The sequence below is a fragment of the Hyperoodon ampullatus genome (genome assembly GCF_949752795.1).
Source record: "Hyperoodon ampullatus genome assembly, chromosome: 6".
NCBI classification, from domain to species: Eukaryota; Metazoa; Chordata; class Mammalia; order Artiodactyla; family Ziphiidae; genus Hyperoodon; species Hyperoodon ampullatus.
Window position 1 is genome coordinate 75,625,951 of NC_136919.1, and position 19,087 is coordinate 75,645,037.

At 39.4% G+C, this 19,087-nt stretch overlaps 1 protein-coding gene across 1 annotated transcript in view; it reads left to right on the plus strand.

Annotated features, from left to right (window-relative positions):
• PGM5 (phosphoglucomutase 5) overlaps window positions 1-19,087 on the plus strand; it is a gene marked incomplete at both ends in the record, with an annotated part of 193,689 nt that overhangs the window by 23,720 nt on the left and 150,882 nt on the right. The window contains 4 exons of the mRNA XM_079705786.1: window positions 7,116-7,262; window positions 10,639-10,764; window positions 15,232-15,422; window positions 16,023-16,177. Coding sequence (XP_079561912.1) covers window positions 7,116-7,262; window positions 10,639-10,764; window positions 15,232-15,422; window positions 16,023-16,177 — 619 coding nt within the window. The remainder of the gene's footprint in view (window positions 1-7,115; window positions 7,263-10,638; window positions 10,765-15,231; window positions 15,423-16,022; window positions 16,178-19,087) is intronic.

Consider the following 19,087-nt stretch of genomic DNA (forward strand, 5'->3'; position numbering starts at 1 on the left):
TATGATATTTTCAATTTACAATGGGTTGATCGGACTATAACTCCATTGTAAGTTGAGGAAGATCTGTATAGAGATTTATTATAAGGAATTGGCTCATGTAATTATGGAGGCTGCGAAGTCCCAAGATCTTTGGTCAGCAAGCTGGAGGCCCAGGAGAGCCAATGGATGTTATGGCTCTGATCTGAGTCCGAAGGCCTGAGAAGCAGCAGAGTGTAAGGTCCAGTCTGAGTCAGGAGGGGCCCGTGTGTCAGCTGGAAACAGTCAGGCGGAGAGTGGATTCTCCCTTTCTCAGTTTTTTCTTCTGTCCAGGCCTTCAGTGGGTTGGATGAGGCCCAGCCACACTGGGGAGGGCAATCTGCTGTACTCAGTCTACTGATTCAAATGCTAATCTTACCCAGAAACACCCTCACAGACATACCCAGAACAACGTTTAAATGAACATCTGGGCTCTCTGTGGCCAAAGCAAGTTGACACATAAAATTAAGCATCACGTCACCCAGGGTGACATGATGAGAAAATGGTATAACGGGGTCTCAAACCCATTTTGGTTCTCTGTACTCCTCAGCACAGTGAAACGGTTGAATGTTGATGCTTATCTGACATGGAAGGACTCTGGATTTTAAAGTTGGAACAGACCCTCAAAGTCATTTAGATCATTCCTGTCATTTTATAGGTGAACAAATCAAAGCCCTGAGAGGCTGTTTGCTCAAGGTCACATGGTCAGACAGATGACTCCTTAGCATAAGTCCTACTTTCTCTCTTTCCTATAGTGTTGACTTTCTCTCACTGACATGCCTAGAATTATTTCACTTTTTCTTATATTTATAGAAATTTATAGTTTAGAAGTCCTAGTGGGGTGGGATACGTGTATAGGGGTGAATTAAAAATTTTTTTGAACGTATGTAAAGGTAGGAAGGATAATAAATGGATACCATGTATCCATTACTTTGTTTTTCCATTTTGCTTATTTTTTTCCTCTGAAGAATTTTAAGATAAATTACAGCATGAAGATATTTTGCACCTAAATATTTCTGACATCTCTTTAAAATAAAGACATATTCCTATATAACTACATGATCACACCTAACAAAAATAATAGTAATTCTCTAATATCATCTAAAACCTAATCTGTATTCAGAATTTTCCAAGTATCCCCCAGATGTTATTCACATCTGTTTTGTTCAAACCAAGATTTATCCCAGAACCATGCATTTCATTTGTTTTTTTAAATTTTAATTTTATTTATTTTTTTTTTAACTTATTTATTTTATTTATTTATTATTTTTGGCTGCTTTAGGTCTTCATTGCTGCACGCGGGCTTTCTCTAGTTGCGGGGGCCACTCTTTGCTGCGGTGCCCGGGCCTCTCACGGTAGCTTTTCCTGTTGTGGAGCACGGGCTCTAGGCGCGTGGGCCGCAATAGTTGTGGTGCGTGGGCCGCAATAGTTGTGGTGTATGGGCCGCAGTAGTTTTGGCACACAGGCTCAGTAGTTGTGGCTCGCCAGCTGCTGGTCTTGGAGAGTCCCCTGGAGAGGCGGGGTGGCTGTCCCTCACCCTGGGGCCGTTCATCCACGTGAACATGGCGGCTGCGTGTTTGCCTCGTTAGCACGGATACCGCACCTCGTCCCACCCAACAGCCTACAGGTGCTGGAGCTGGGAAGCCTCGGGGCCAAACAAGTAACGCGGGAACAGAGCCCTCCCCATCAGCAGGCAGGCTGCTTAAAGCCTGAAGAACCCCCCCGCTGTCTCTACAGTCGCCCCTAGACACGGCCCAGCCCACGTGAGGGCCAGGGCCCGGCTCCACCCACCCTATTTATTTTTTAAATTAATTTTTATTGGAGTATAGTTGCTTTACAATGTTGTGTTACTTTCTGCTGTACAGCAAAGTGAATTAGTTATACGTATACATATATCCCCTCTTTTTAAGATTTCCTTCCCATTTAGGCCACCACAGAGCACTGAGTAGAGTTACCTGTGCTATGTAGTAGGTTCTCATTAGTTACCTATTTTATACATAGTAGTGTAAATATATCAATCCCAATCTCCCAACTCATCCCACCCCCCTGCATTTGGTTTTTAAGTCTCTTAAATCTCTTTTAATCTAGAATACTGAGTCTTCGTGTATATGTGGGTGGGAGCTGAATTTTAACCAACAACTGTTGCCATTATGAAGCATTACTGGCCCAGGCAAAATAGCACGTCCTGAAGGGGAAGTACATGATTGCCCCCTCCTTGCAGCCATTTTGGACATTATCCAAAGAAAGAACATTACTCACATCATGTTAAAAAAAACACCTTATGAAGAGCCTCATTCTTGAAAGTGTGATTCAAGAAACCTGCTTCACTAAGAAGCACACCTAGGGCCAACATCTAGTCTTGCAGCAGCTACTGAATATTTCAGGAAAAAATATGCAACGCATAAGTGTTCTGCACACTGATAACACAGGACATTTCATGAGCTCAGAAAATGGCAATTTGTAGAGCAATGTAATATATAAGTTGCCAAACTAAATAATGTATTTAATCATTTAAATTAATGTCTGACTTCATATCTTGTGAGAGAATCTCAGTCATCTCTATGATAACTTGTGAGGCATAAAAGGGGAAGATATTATTTAAATAACCATTTCGTAGACCGAATTACAGGAGGTTTTGAGACCTGTTCAGTCATATCCTGATTAGGGGGAGGGGGTTGAACTTATTGTTTGGCCTTTAACTCTGTTGAAAGTCCTTCCTCTTACATTTAATTCTTCATGTTTACATGTCTTGGCATCATTAATGAGACTAACATTCCTAATGGCATAGAGAGATTCAGTTGGTTTCTTCCCACTTAGAGTAAGTTTTACCATGTTATCCTTCATCTGAAGTTGCAGACATTCATCTCTTCTATTGGGTGTCATACAAATACATTTTATGGCATAAGTTAAAAGCGAAGTGTCTATAGAATTAGTAGGCACATCCAGGGAAATAGGACACATCTAAAACTATGTTGCTTTTAAATTATTTAGAGGACAGGACCTTTCTGAGCATGTTTTTAAATAGGGGAGAAGGTGCTAGAGGACAAAAGGAATCAGTAATAAAAATACTGATTTTTTTTGAATAATTACAGTGTGCCAAGCTTCAGAGTCAGAACTTTACATACATGTTCTCATTTAATCCTCATGGTTTAAAAAACTTGCCCAGTGTCACAGAACTCATAAGCTGTGGAGCTCATTTGGAACCTAGATTCCAAGAAATAGGTAGAACTTCTGAGTAAGGAGGCAGAGATGAGGGAAAGAAGCACTTTGAGGGTGCAGAGTGGAAGTTTTGGGAAATAGTTGCCTATATCTGTTGAAAAAAAAGAAGAGGAAATGTAACTTGCTAAGATAATGGGGAAAGGATAGAGAAGGGGATAAATGGAGATGTTTTCTAAAAGGTCCTCTGGGAAATTTGTTGAGGATTCCTGAGGGGTTGTGAGGACCGAGTTGAAGTTAAGCAGTCTCATTCTTCGGGGGAGCCAGTTGGTGTAATTTCATGACTGCCTTCAGCGATGCATGGGGGGAGTATGGGAATAGCAGCAATGGAGCAGATGATGGTGATGTCCTGGGATTGGGGAATGGCAGTGTGGGCATGGCAGAGTATAAGGTGGGGCTGGCAGTTGTTAAGAGTGTCTGAGCTGACATCAGACTATTAGGAGTCAAACCCAGCCTCTGTCACACGAGTGATGTGACCTTTGTTAAGGTCACCTCTTCCAATTTCAGTTTCCTTATTTGGAAAATGAGGATACTAATAATTCTTACTTCATCTGCTTTTTGTGAATGCTGAATTCCACGTACGATGTGAAATGTGGCATGTGTAAGTTTCAACAAATGTTGGCTTGTCTTATTATACTAACAAAGGCAAGGCTCAAATGCTAGACCATAGGGTCCTTCTGGGATAAGAGACCAGTGAAATGAAAGGGACCGATGGCCTGGGAGTAATCAAGTGACGTTGGGCATCGGTATAGGACTGAAGAACAGGTTCACAGGGGTACAAAGTAGGGTAGATGAAAGATTAGGAATTTGTTTAGATTAGGATTAAGATACTCAAATTTGATATTTTTGCAAGAAGCATATCAAAAGACAATAATACTTATGGTGTGACTGTACTAGGAATTGACTAAAATGAAGAGGGATGTCACTGGAGTGGAAGATGTCAAGAACTGGGAAGATGTGAAGGGATGCAGAGGATGTTGATGAACTCAAAGGTTATCAGTGTTGCTTTTGGAAATCAGTGTGCTTTGGCAAACAAACTCAGATGGAGACCTTTAAAATGTGATGGAAACATCCCAAGAACATAATGTGGTGCCTGGGAGGCAGAGGGATAGATGTGTATCATCTGGCAAGCATAAAAAAATGCAAAAACTAAATAACACTATTTACTTTTTAAGCTTTGCAAAAGTATAAAAAAGGTAACGGGTAAAACAAGAATAAAGACACAGACTTACTTGAGAATGGACTTGAGGATATGGGGAGGGAGGAGGGTAAGCTGTGACAAAGCGAGAGAGTGGCATGGACATATATACACTACCAAACGTAAGGTAGATAGCTAGTGGGAAGCAGCCGCATAGCACAGGGAGATCAGCTCGCTGCTTTGTGACCACCTAGAGGGGTGGGATAGGGAGGGTGGGAGGGAGAGAGACGCAAGAGGGAAGAGATATGGGAACAGATGTATATGTATAACTGATTCACTTTGTTATAAAGCAGAAACTAACACACCATTGTGAAGCAATTATACTCCAATAAAGTTGTAAAAAAAAAATGGTAAGGAGTGAAGTTGAGAAGGACTATGTTTACTTCTCTGTGGTCTTCACTTTTCCTATACAAGAAAATGTGGGTAAAATCTACTAGGCTCTTTTCCACCCACTGAAATGGTGCTATTGCTACTCCTTTCCCTCCTCTCCCCCCGCTTTATTGAGATGTAATTGATACATAAAAAACCGGCACATATTTAAGGTATGCAACTTGATGAGTTTGACCATTATTCCTTTTCATATATTCAGTGAACCTTTTTTGGGAGACGGTAACAGTGCTGTGCTCTAAGGCAGCACTGTCCAATAGAAATATATTGTGAAGCAGCTCATGCAGCTCAACATCAAAAAAACAAACAACCCAATCCAAAAATGGGCAGAAGACCTAAATAGACATTTCTCCAGTGAAGATATACAGATTGCCAACAAACACATGAAAGAATGCTCAACATCATTAATCATTAGAGAAATGCAAATCAAAACCACAATGAGGTATCACCTCACACTGGTCAGAATGGCCATGATCAAAAAATCTACAAAAAATAAATGCTGGAGAGGGTGTGGAGAAAAGGGATCCCTCTTGCACTGTTGATGGGAATGTAAATTGATACAGCCACTATGGAGAACAGTATGGAGGTTCCTTAAAAAACTAAAAATAGAACTACCATACGACCCAGCAATCCCACTACTAGGCATATACCCTGAGAAAACTATAATTCAAAAAGAGTCGTGTACCACAATGTTCATTGCAGCTCTATTTACAATAGCCAGGACATGGAAGCAACCTAAGTGTCCATCGACAGACGAATGGATAAAGAAGATGTGGTACATATATACAATAGAATATTACTCAGCCATAAAAAGAAACGAAATTGAGTTATTTGTAGTGAGGTGGATGGACCTAGAGTCTGTCATACAGAGTGAAATAAGTCAGAAAGAGAAAAACAAATACCGCATGCTAACACATATATATGGAATAAAAAAAATGGTTCTGAAGAACCTAGGGGCAGGACAGGAATAAAGACGCAGACATAGAGAATGGACTTGAGGACACGGGGAGGTGGAAGGGTAAGCTGGGACGAAGAGAGTGGCATGGACATATATAGACTACCAAATGTAAAATAGATAGCTAGTGGGAAGCAACCACATAGCTCAGGGAGATCAGCTCAGTGCTTTGTGACCACCTAGAGGGATGGGATGGGGAGGGTGGGAGGGAGACGCAAGAGGGAGGGGATATGGGGATACATGTATATGTATAGTTGATTCACTTTGTACCTAAAAAAGTAAAAAGAAGCAGGTGAAATGAATAATGTATTCTATTTAACTTAATATATCCAAAATATTATCACTTCAACATGTTACTATAAAAATATTAATGTAATGTATTCTATTTTTCTATTAACTCTTCAAAATTTGATGTGTATTTTATAACTGCAGCGCAGGTCAATTTGACTAGTCACATTTCGAATGTTCAAGAGCCACATGTGGCTAGCAGCTATTGAATTGGACAGTGTAGCTCTAAGCGCTGGGATATAAAAGAAATCAAGAAATAATTTCTGTTCAGTAGAAAGTTATAATATAGCTGGTGAGTGAGATCAATACACAAAGTTATCAATTATTTATGTTTTAGATCTTTCAATCTACTTATTTATTTGATTCCCAAACTCATTGTAAAAAACCTGAAGTTGCTTACATGAAGATATAAAAATTAAAAAGAAAAGAAAAATTAAAGGAGGACAACCATTGATTTCATGTTCAGTTCATTTAAAGCCTATCACTTCACCTTAACTGTCAGCTTGACCTTGTGAGGAAGTGCATCAGATATTTTAAACCTCACTTTAAAAACTTGGGAGTCACTAGAGAGTGTGAATTGGGGAAAATAATGTACCCTGGTCAGCTTATGCATCAAATAGGCAGCAGATCTGGGAGTAGAAATTGTATTTTCTTTCTCTAGGTGCACTTGGGAAGCTGCAGTTAAAATCTGGAATCCCTCAGTTCTGTCAAATGCATATCCTGTTTGTGTCTCATATCCTGAATAAAGCTGATGACATAACCAGGTCTCCCTGGCAGGTGTGCAGCTATTTTTAGGGAAGACATATCATTGTTTAGAAGTGGATTAAAACAAACCAACATGTGGGTCATTGGCCTACATGGAACAGGTGAGGCTGGCCACGTTTCCTCCAGAGTGGAAGGATAAGAAATATCGAGGCACATCGAACTGTGAACTGTTGACCATTGTCTAGAGCACAAATGAATCTTTCTCCTGCTTGGTGGAGGAGGAGCTAACATTTCTCTGATTGAATTTTTAAGCAGATTTATTTTTGGTGGTGCATTATTTTCAAATTTTAGGTCCTGCGCCAGATGTCGTCTCAGACAAAATCTATCAGATCAGCAAAACAATCGAGGAATACGCCATATGCCCTGATTTACGAATCGACCTGTCTCGACTAGGAAGACAAGAGTTTGACCTGGAGAACAAATTCAAACCGTTTAGAGGTAACAGAGAAACTGTATTTTGAAGAAATCAGAATAACTCCGTGGATGGGGGTGACTCTGGTTTTTTCCTTCAGGGAAAAGCACACACGAAAGTGATGGAATTATCAGTCTCAGGAGTGGCACTTGATAAGTAGATGTAATCTTAGTGTGGTGCAGAGGGAAATGAGACCAGCCAAGATATTTAGAACTGGCAAACATTCAAAAACGACTTTCCAAGCTTTCTATCATTTTTGACATAGGGAACCTTTCGTGGCTGACTCTTTTACAGTGTTCCAGGAATAGGCTGTGAAGCCAAAACGTGTCTTTGCTTTTCTAAGCAATTAAGGTGAACATACCGAAATACTTCAGATAATTAAGAAGAGACCTTAAAAGGTAGTGGGGTTATTAAAATTTCCCATGGAAGGTAGGCATTTCTTTTATAAGGCAGAACCACGCAGTTCATGTTGATTCAGTGCACAATTGTTGATCACCTGCTCTATATTACACTCCGTGTTAGGAGATTTTACAAAGGAATTTACAAAGTACCAAATGGATTTAGGAAAATGGTTCAAGAATTAAAAAACTGGGATGAAGTTGTCAAAAAATATTATCCTGTATTGTAGAATGAATAAAGCTTCTAAGTCCTCCATTATAACCTTTCAATTTGTAGATTAATATTGAACTATATAACAACATCAATGCCATGTATATGCATATCATTTTTTCACCCTTTATATTATCCTATTGTTTTTTCCTAGAAGGCATATAAGTAGCAATAAAACTAACACTTTTTTACTCCTTCAGTGCCCCTATAAGCTTAAATCCAGTTTGTGTTAAGATGGTATCCTTATTTTACAAGTAATTTAGTTTAGTTAAAAAGGTGAAATACCTGGCTCATGGCCACATGGTATTTTAGGGACAGAAAAGAGCTTGAAATGGACTGTTTGGAGTCACAGTGTTGGGCCAACTCTACCACATTTGTCTTGGAAGATTTTGAGTCAATTGCTTGGTTAGCTAGTGAGCAGAAATTAATTGAAAACCATGTGATATTTATTGGAAGCAACATTTCCTGATTCTATTAATCTGGTTGGGAGTTTGCACACACATACACACACGCTTGCACAATCGCTTGACAACTAAAAGCAAGGGATATTTTATTTATTTATTTATTTTCAAATTTCATTTATTTATATATGTATGTATGTACGTATGTCCGCCGTTGAATCTTCGTTGCTGCACGCAGGCTTTCTCTAGTTGCGGCAAGCGGGGGCTACTCTTTGTTGCGGTGCGCAGGCTTCTTATTGCGGTGGCTTCTCTTGTTGCGGAGCACGGGCTCTAGGTGCACGGGCTTCAGTAGTTGTGGCACACGGGCTCATTAGTTGTGGCTCATGGGTTCTAGAGTGCAGGCTCAGTAGTTGTGGCGCACGGGCTTAGTTGCTCCGCGGCATGTGGGATCTTCCCGCACCAGGGCTCAAACCCGTGTCCCCTGAATTGGCAGGCGGATTCTTAACCACTGCACCACCAGGGAAGTCCGCAAGGGATATTTTATGTTAAACAAATGATTTAAGTGTACTTGATTACATATGTTTAGAAGGACTGGCAAATAAGATGCTAAGAAAAAGAAGGTATTACCATCAGGAAGAAAGTTTTATTTATTTATTTATGGTATCTTCACACTTGTATTTGTTGTCCAAGAGACCCAGACCTTCGGTGAGCTCAGATTCAGGCCCACTGCTCCAGTCACATTGCTAGCTTGATGAGTTTTCTACAATGCTACAGATACCACGAGGTAGATAGAGACATTCCCTGGCTCCCAAGAAGAATTTGGAGATAATTATTTGGGATAATTTATGTACTGTGTTCTTGCTGTTTTAAATGTTGAGCAAGGCTTGAGTTAATTGGAAACAAATCAGTCTTTGACATTTCACCTTAAAGGATGAAGAGCAGGAACTATGTGATGTGAACTTTCAGTCTTCATGGAATTCTACTTGCTTCCTTGTTTTTTACATTTCTGTTTGGTGCTGTGTGTTATCTGCTGTAAATACCAAATGTATTTAGACAAGTGGTTCAGGAATTTCTGAAAAGAACCAGAATGAAATAATTGCCAAAAATATCATCCTAAATTGTAGAGTGAGTAAAACTTCAAGCCATAACCTTTTATTTTATAGATTAGTTTTTTATTGTGGTAAAATATATGTAATGTAAAGTACATCATGTTAATCATTTTTAGATGTACAGTTCATATAGATTAACTTTTAATTTATTTTATAGATTAATATCCTCCAAATATCAAAAGATGATTAAAAACTATCTGTGTTCTGTAAACAGTAATTACATTATATTTGAATGGACACACATACTACCTTGATTTAAGTGCAAGAAAAAATATTTTTAGACATGTATTTGACTAGACGAAGGGACAGTTTCATATTACATATAAAATCTCATCCATCAAGTATTGCACCTGGATTTACTAAAAATTATTAAAGGTGGATTGGTAATATCTTTAGTGCAGGTTTAAGTATTTCAGGATTCTAAAGTAGTATGTTTTTGAAAAATTTGAGAAACAGCATACATAAGTTTCAAAATTTAACTATGAATTTAAAAAGCAGGGCTCGTGGACAAATTTTAGTGCCTAAAATAAAATATTTATTACTTCTAGGAAAAGTACTTTCTGAGTATTAATTATGTACTGATTGCCAAGGTTGAAAAATGTGATGTATTCTGGGCTTTATGAATCTGTGAAATAAGTGGAAAGGACTTGTTTTGGATGCCTGGTCATTGGGCGGTGCAGGACACTGGAGAACATTTGTGTTTAATGAGGATTTCTAAATATCTGGCACTCGCCCTGAAACTGGTACTAATTGGGCATGCAGGAGACGTCACACAAACTCAGGAAAATATCCTTCATCACCAATTCAGAACCTGGATCTGGTTGGCACCATGGCATTTGGAAAGTAGGGGTCATTGCAGAGGTCACTTCTTGATTTGTTTCAGGCCAGTTGAGTCATTCTTTGGCCATTCCCCACAGGAGAGGCAACCGGGTGTGCCAAGATGCCTCTTAGCATTGAGGTGTTGCAGTTTGGGGGAGGGAAAGAAGGTGGGAGTAGCGACAATAGGCATAGTTTTATCTTAACTACTTTATTCTTGTGGTTGATTTTTTCACTTGCAAAGAAGAATTTATAACGAGATTTTTTACACCTTTTGATCACCTGCAAACTTTGCAGCATCTTGATTGTGCTTTAATTTGTGATTTTGTCTGCAAATGGATACTTCGCTTCCCACGTAAATGTGTGGGGTTATGATATGATTGTCATCCTAATTTCATGCATTTTTATACTTCCAAGTATCCTTCATGGGTAGTCACTGGTATCTCCTTTTGCTTTCCTATCCTTAGTGGAGATAGTGGACCCAGTGGATATCTATCTCAACCTCCTTCGGACCATCTTTGACTTTAATGCCATCAAGAGTTTGCTGACTGGGCCCAGCCAACTGAAGATCCGAATTGATGCCATGCACGGAGGTAAATGCGTGTTCTCCTACCAAGTGGTGGGCAAGAAATGGTAAAGGAGACCTCAGTGTGTGTTGGGTTCTGGGATTAAGAGGAAGGCTGGATTTATAGATATTCATACAGTGTGTGTGTGTGTTCAGGCATTTGGGATGCTCTGGAAAACTTCAGGGCTCTAATTTCTCTCTTTTGATGCAAATGAAAACAAAGCTTGAACAAAAGGTTTTGAGGCTATGCCTGTTAGAGTGGAGATAGCAAAACTGTAGTTATTAAAATTGTTTTTTTTTTTTTGCGGTACGCGGGCCTCTCACTGCTGTGGCCTCTCCCATTGCGGAGCACAGGGTCTGGACGCGCAGGCTCAGCGTCCATGGCTCACGGGCCCAGCCGCTCCGTGGCATGTGGGATCTTCCCGGACTGGGGCACGAACCCGTGTCCCCTGCATCGGCAGACGGACTCTCAACCACTGCGCCACCAGGGAAGCCCTTAAAATTGTTTTTGATATGTACACAGTTTAAAAGGTCAAATAGTTCAAAGTTTATTATGAAAAAATCCATTCCCAACTCCTTCCCCCAATTTCCTACTTTTCAGAGGCTACCTTTTTTTTTAAAACTCTTTCAGTGTTTTTCTTTTTTTTTTTTTTTAAATATTGATCTTCCTGTTACTAAATACTATGAATATAATGCTCCTTGTTGATTTTTCAGTTTGGGGCATTACTGACTTCATACCATGGAAGATGAGGTTGTAGCTCTTTTTCACCCTCTCCAGTCACTAAATCCAAGCACACTTCCTTAAACTAATTATATCATCATTTTGGGAAGATCAGTATCTACTGTCTACATTATCATAACACTGCTGAGCCATGAAAAATACTGTAATTATATTTTCCTTACAGAACAACTTCTTCTGTGGAATTAGTAATTGTCCTGTTTTCTCACTGTTCAGGTTTTGTGAAGTGTATTTACCACTCTTAACCCTCATATTCTCCCAGTGTCTAAATCTTCTCTCACTTCATTTTCCTGGAGACCTGGGATCTCCTCTGCTCTGCACTGGTTGCTCTGTGAGCTGCTGTTGTCCTGGAATCTCCACTTAGCATCATCCTGTAATTCCCTTTACCCCTTTCTTATGCTGACTCTCCTATTTCTGGATCCTTGGTCTTCCACTTTCTTGATTTACTCCTACATTTTGGAGGAACAAGTTCTCCAGGAACTCTGTGAGAGAAAGCTCATAGGAGGTAAATGTTTTGAGTCATTGCATATCTGAAAATGCCTTTTTTCTGTGCTCACTCTGAGTTGCTATCTACCTGGATATAGAAATCTAGGTTGGATATTATTTTTCTTCAGAAGTTTGAGGGCATTGCTCCATTGTCTTCTAGTTATTACTACTGAACTTGAGAAATCTGATGCTGTTCTGATTTTTAATCTATGGTATGAAATCTTTCTTTGTTCTTTTCTGGACGCTTTTAGGGCCTTTGACATATCTTCAGTGTTCCTTCTTTTCACAATGATGAGTCTTAGTGTGAGACTGTTTTCCTCTATTGTGCTGAGAACTTGGAGGATCCTCTTAATCTAGAAACTTGTGTCCTTTAATTCTGGGAAATTTTCTTGCATTACTTCTTGGATGATTTCCTCCATTATTTTCTCTTTCCTTTCTTTCCAGAATGGCTGTTGTTTAGATATTGGCCCTACTTGACTGATCCTTTAATTATCCTATTCTTTCCCCCACCACCCATTTTCCTTCTCTTTGTTTTTTGCTACTTTCTGGGAGATTTCCTCAGCTTTATCTCCAAGTCCTTCCATTAAGTTTTTCATTCCACTAAAAACTTCCATTAAGTTTTTCATTTCATTCATTCATATTTTTAATTTCCCAAAACTTTTTTTTGTTTTCCAAATAACCTATTTTTAAAAATAGCTTCCTATTCATCTTTCATGAATGCCATATCTTTTTTAATAAGTCATGTTTACTGAGGTATATAATTTATATGTAGTAAAATTGATACCTTGTTGGTATACAGTTTCATGAGGATTGACAAACATATATAGTCATGTAACCACTCTGACAATCAAGATATAGAATATTTCTCTCACTTCCACAAGTTCTTTTGCGGCTCTTTATAGTCTTACTCCTCCTCCTTTCCCTAGTCCCTGGCAATCACTCATCTGCTTTTTGTCCACCACACCCCCCCCAACTGCCCCAGTTTTGCCTTTTCCAGAAAGCCGTATAAATGGAAGCATACAATATGTAGCCTTTTTCTTCAGGCTTCTTTCACTCACCATAATGTTTTAGAGATGCCTTCATGGTGTTGTATATATCAGTAGTTATTTCTTGTTACTACTGAGTAGTATTCCATAGTAAGGATGTACTACATATTGTTTATCCACTCACCAGTTGATACAATTAGGGTTATTTTTACGTTTTGGCTACTACAAAACAAAGCTGCTATAAAGATTTATGAACAAGTTCTTTATGGGGATATATGATTTCCTTTGTCTTGGATGGATAAATACCTAGGAGTGGGAATGCTGGGTCATATGATGTATATGTTTAACTTAATAAGAAACTGCCAAAGTGTTTTCCAAAGTGTACCATTTGCAATACCAGCAGAGCATGAAGGCTTCAGTTTCTCCATGTCCTCACCAATACTTGGTATTGTCGGTCTCTTCAATTTTAGCCATTCTGTCACATCTTGTTGATCTCTATTAGGATATGACTGAAATATACTTTAAAATATTTTTTCTCTCTGTGTCGTTTCTGCTTTCTCCAGGTTGCTCTTTACTCTCTTTGTTTTGGTCTCATGTTAGATGCATTCCTTAGAAGTTTGGTGGTCCTTGGCTGCCTGGCATGTTTAAGAGTGAGGTGCTAAAAATTTTGTTGGGAGCTCTGAGCCCATGTGTGGAACTTATCTTCCAAGGGCTTCACTCTGAGGTCTTCTGGCTGGGCTGTTTTGCTTTTTCCTATTGGGCTGGTTCTTTTCCCCAGAAAAGGCTCTTTCAGTTTCTTACCTTAGCTTTATCTGGCCTAGAGGGAAGACAGCTTCTCTTTCCAAATAGTTTGAGCCATGTTTTGGATTTGAGCCTCATTGCCTAGCTTGTACTGTGTGTTCATCTCTGAATCAGCCACTCTGGTTGAGGGATGGAGGATACTGACTGGCAGACCTAGGTCACCTCCCCAGCCTTAGGGTAAGTAGGATTTAGCCGCATCCTGATCACATGAACTGAGATGGGAGAAGGATTGGTTCTCCAAAGGAAACCCAAGATGCTGCTACCGGAGGAAGGGGAAATGGGTGCTGGGCAGGAAAAATCAAAAGATGTTCACGGGCTTCCCTGGTGGCGCAGTGGTTGAGAGTCCGTCTGCCGATGCAGGGGTCACGGGTTCGTGCCCCGGTCCAGGAAGATCCCACATGCCGCGGAGCGGCTGGGCCCGTGAGCCATGGCCGCTGAGCCTGCGCGTCCGGAGCCTGTGCTCCGCAACGGGAGAGGCCACAACAGTGAGAGGCCCGCGTACCGCAAAAAAAAAAGGTTCACTATTTGAGGTTTGAATTGTATTACTGGAAAATAAATGGAAGGCAGTACTTTGATATATTTCAGCCAACAGGATTATGTGCTGATCCCCAAATGTGCTTGCTGTGTGTTCTACCACAGGCTCTGTTTCCTTGCTCATAGTGTTCTTTCCATTTGGATGGCGTCCTCACTCCTGTCAAATTTATATTCTTCCAAGTCCTCCCAGAAATGCCACCTTCTTCTTGAAGCCTTTCCTGTGGTCATTTCTTCTTTCAAGCTATTGGATCGTATTATTTCATAAATATACATTGAATAGAACTAGTCTTCCCATTGCAGTCACTCACCTGTAGATTTGACTCATCCCACTGCTAGATGGAGAGCCCAGTAATGTCGGAATTGGGTGCTTTGCGTCCCTTGATGCCCTCCATTCTTCACACAGGAGTTCTGTGTTAGGCACTCCACGAATGTGTGTTGAACTGGAAAACACAACTCCTTGACATTTATTTTGTAAAATGTGCTTAGTTTTATATGCTTCAGTGTTTTACAGTGTTTAATTATACACTTGGCAGAGTTAAAACAACTGTAGAGACAAAGAATGTTGCTAGAGCCTATTAGTGCTTTTGCATATATTCAGCTAAAGCTTTTCATACATAAAAAGTAACAGTCAATAAATCATTATTAGGTAGTCGATTTATTTCTTCCAATATTTTAGATAAGTTTTGGAGAGAAATTTCATGGAACTGGATTATTGAATACAACTTCTGTATGCCTAATGCAGTCACTGGCACATAGCAGATGCTCAATGAGTAGCAGTTGAAGTAAATATTATTCTGTGTTGTGTCTTGAGAAAACTTGTAGAATTTATCTTTTTTTTTCTTGTGCTATTAAGTAACCTTCTTGTTCTAAGCAGAGCAAAACACCCTTGGTTGCAGGGGTGGTGGCAGAGGTTCTGCAAAGATCTCATATTGCTGTGTATTTTTTTCAGTTATGGGACCCTATGTGAGAAAAGTCCTGTGTGATGAGCTGGGGGCCCCAGCCAATTCTGCAATCAACTGTGTCCCCCTGGAAGATTTTGGAGGGCAGCATCCTGACCCCAACCTGACATATGCAACGACCCTTCTGGAAGCTATGAAAGGAGGGGAGTATGGGCTTGGAGCTGCATTTGATGCTGATGGGGTAAGTAGGAAAGTTTTCTGCATGCTGACCCTTTTGCTATATAATGAACCAAGCACTGGAAACCAGAGAACTATTGGATACCTCCGGAGCTGACATGTATGGGGCATATGAACCCTAACTGGCTCTGCATCTGCCCTTCTATCTAATGGCCAAGTATTGTGCTTAAATAGCCATTACTTTTCTTTTTTCAAGTAAGCTTATGTTATAAAGAGGTTATTTCTTTTTTAAAAAATTCATGCAATACATCTTTATTATGGCTGATTTTGTTGAAATCACCATGTTAAGAAGCGAGCTATTTTAGCAATAATCTCTGTTCTCCATTATGTTTGGGGGAAAGTGTGAATTGGGAATATAGAGGCTACTGAAGCCTGAGGAAGTCATCCACATTTCGACAGGTGGGATATATTCCTAGTCGTGTCAAGATCGTGGGCCCTATAATATTCAGAGGTCTTGGTTTCCCATGCCCTCTTTGGCCTCATTCAACTTGTTTCATGTTGTTTAAATGTGGAATGGCAGTAAAGTGGCTTGTAATGATGATGGGAATGGGCTGCTGGCGGCAGATGCCTTTGCCTGAACATTTTCACACATTCTTTCCCACAGGACCGTTATATGATCCTAGGCCAAAATGGCTTCTTCGTGAGCCCTTCCGACTCCCTGGCCATCATTGCCGCCAACCTCTCTTGCATTCCGTATTTCCGTCAGATGGGGGTCCGAGGGTTTGGGAGGAGTATGCCCACCAGCACAGCCCTGGACAGGTAAGCAAGGATGTCACCATGAAAGCCTTCATGGCAGGCCTCTGATATCAGTGTTCCCTTTGCTGGTAGCTGTCACTCATACTCCCCTACTCCACTGGGAACTTGTTGAAAGCATGGGAAGTTAGAGACATGCTGTAGTATACTGGGTAGGCATGTGAAGAATCAGGTGGCCTGAACTTGATTCTCGGTTCTGCTGCTTTTTAGCTGTTGGGAACTTGGGGGACTTATTTGACTTCTGTGCCTCTGTTTTCTTATTTTTAAAACGAGGATTATAATAGTATCATCCTTACATGGATTGTTATAAGGTAGGATTGAGGTGATTCTTGTAAAACATGTAACAGAATGCCTGGTTCATAGTAAATACTTCACAGATGTTTAGTAAGAAAACTTACTAAATATGTAAGTGAGGTAGAAAGAACATGAGTCTTGAAGTCAGGTAATATTATGTTAAAATTCTCGTTTGTATCATCATTAGTTATGTAAAAACGGGGAAGATACATCATAGGTTTGTTGCGAGAATGAAATGAGATACGCATGGAAAATGCCCAGTAGGAGACTCACTTAGTAGATAGAACAGTCTGAGGTTTCCTTCTCCGGGCCCTATCCATCCGTCTTTTACCTTGTCTTATAAAACAGTGAATTTCAGAGACTAATATTTTCAAGCAACATATATTATTGTGGAAGCAGTATTTGTTTATGGTGGAAAGTTAGAAAACACAGAAAAATAAGAAAATGTAAACATCATATCTCTCTGCCTGACTTATGTTAATTGATAAATGTATATTCCTTATTGGATCTCTTTATATACATATATAACATACATACATAGTTCTAAATCATATATAATATACACAATATATTATATATATTTGCCTTTTGTAAAAACCAAAAGGAGATCTGAAAGTACATACTGCCTTGTAACCTGTTTTTTATTCTATCAACAATCTCCCACTTTGTATTGAAACATTTTTATGTCATCTAAAACCAAGATCATATTAAAATTTCCTCCGAGTGTCCCCGGAATGTCTTTAATAGAGGGTTTGCCCGAAGCAGCATCCTGTCTGACACCATACATTGCATCTGGTTGTTACATCTCTTAAGTCTTTTATAATCTACCACAATCCCTTTATCTTTTACTTAATGACAGTAATTTTTGAAGAGACCTGACCAGTTGTCCTGCAGGATCCCACCTGGTTATCTCCGCATGGTGTTACCATTCATTCAATCATTCATTAAATAAATTTTATATGCAGTGAAATGAATAATCTTAAGGCTACAATTCAGTGAGTTTTGAAAAATGTATACATCTGGGTAACAACCATCCAGAATAAGATATAGAACGTTCCCATCACCCCCTATAGTGCCCCCATCCTCCTTGCAATGCCCCTTAGGCAACCATTGTCATAATTTCTGCTACTGTATTTAGGTTTTGCCTGTTCTTGAACTTCACATAAATAGAGTCATATACTATGTACTCGTTTGTTACTGGGTTTTTTATTTAATATATATTTTTTGATTCATCCGCATCCATTGCATCTGTCACTAGTTCTTCCTCCTTTGTTACAGTGTGGTATGCCAATGTATGAATATATCACAGTTTACTTTTCCAATCTCCTGCTGATGAACATTGGGGTTGTTTCCACTTATTAGCTACTATGAATCATGCCATTATAAGCATTCTTACACGTCTTTTTGTGGCCACATCTACATTTCTTTAGTTAATATCTAGGAGTAGAATCCTGATTTTAGGGTAGATGCATGTTTAATTTTATAAGAAACTGCCAAACTGTTTTCCATCGTGTACTCCTATTTGCAATGTGTGAGAGTTCTAGTTGCTTCATATCCTCAACAACATTTGGTGTCATCAGTCTTTTTTATTTTAACCATTCTAGTGTGTGCAAAATATTATCTTATTTTGGTTTAGATTTACATTGTTCTAGCGATGTTGAGCTCATTTTCATATGCTTATTGCTACTTGTGAGCTCTTTTGTTATGTACCTGTTCAAAATGTATTTGCTCAATTAAAAATGCACTGTTTGTCTTTCTGTTATTGATTTATAGAAGTTCTTTATATATTCTGGATAATACATCTTTTTTTTTCTTTTGGCCACACAGCCGGCTTGTGGGATCTTTCTTAGTTCCCTGACCAGAGACTGAAAGCAGGCCCTTGGCAGTGAGAGTGCAGAGTCCTAACCACTGGACCACCAGGGATTTCCCTGGATAATAAGTCTTTTTTCAGATATATGTATTACAAGATTTTCTCCCTGTCTGTCACTTTCCTTTTCAAATTCTTTATTTTTTTTAACATCTTTATTGGAGTATAATTGCTTTACAATAGTGTGTTAGTTTCTGCTTTATAACAAAGTGAATCAGCTATACATATACATATATCCCCATATCTCCTCCCTCTTGCGTCTCCCTCCTACCCTCCCTATCCCACCCCTCTAGGTGGTCACAAAGCACCAAGCTGATCTCCCTATGCTATGCGGCTGCTTCCCACTAGCTATCTATTTTACATTTGGTAGTGTATATATGTCCATGCCACTCTCTCACTTCGTCCCAGCTTACCCTTCCCCCTCCCCGTGTCCTCAAGTCCATGCTCTATGTCGGTGTCTTTATTCCTGTCCTGCCCCAGGTTCTTCAGAACCACTTTTTTTTTCCTCTTAATGGTGTCTTTTGATGAGCATAAGTTTTCAATTTTGATGATGGCTAATTTTTTTTCTTATATAGTTAGTATATACTTTTTTTATCCTCTATAGGAAATCTTTGCTTGCCCAAAGGTCAAAAAGATGTTTTTCCTATGTTTTCTTTTAGAATCATTGTAGTTTTAATTTTTACATTTAAGTCTATGATGATTTTGAATTAATTTTTGAAAATTAATTAATTTTTGGCTGCACTGGGTCTTCGTTG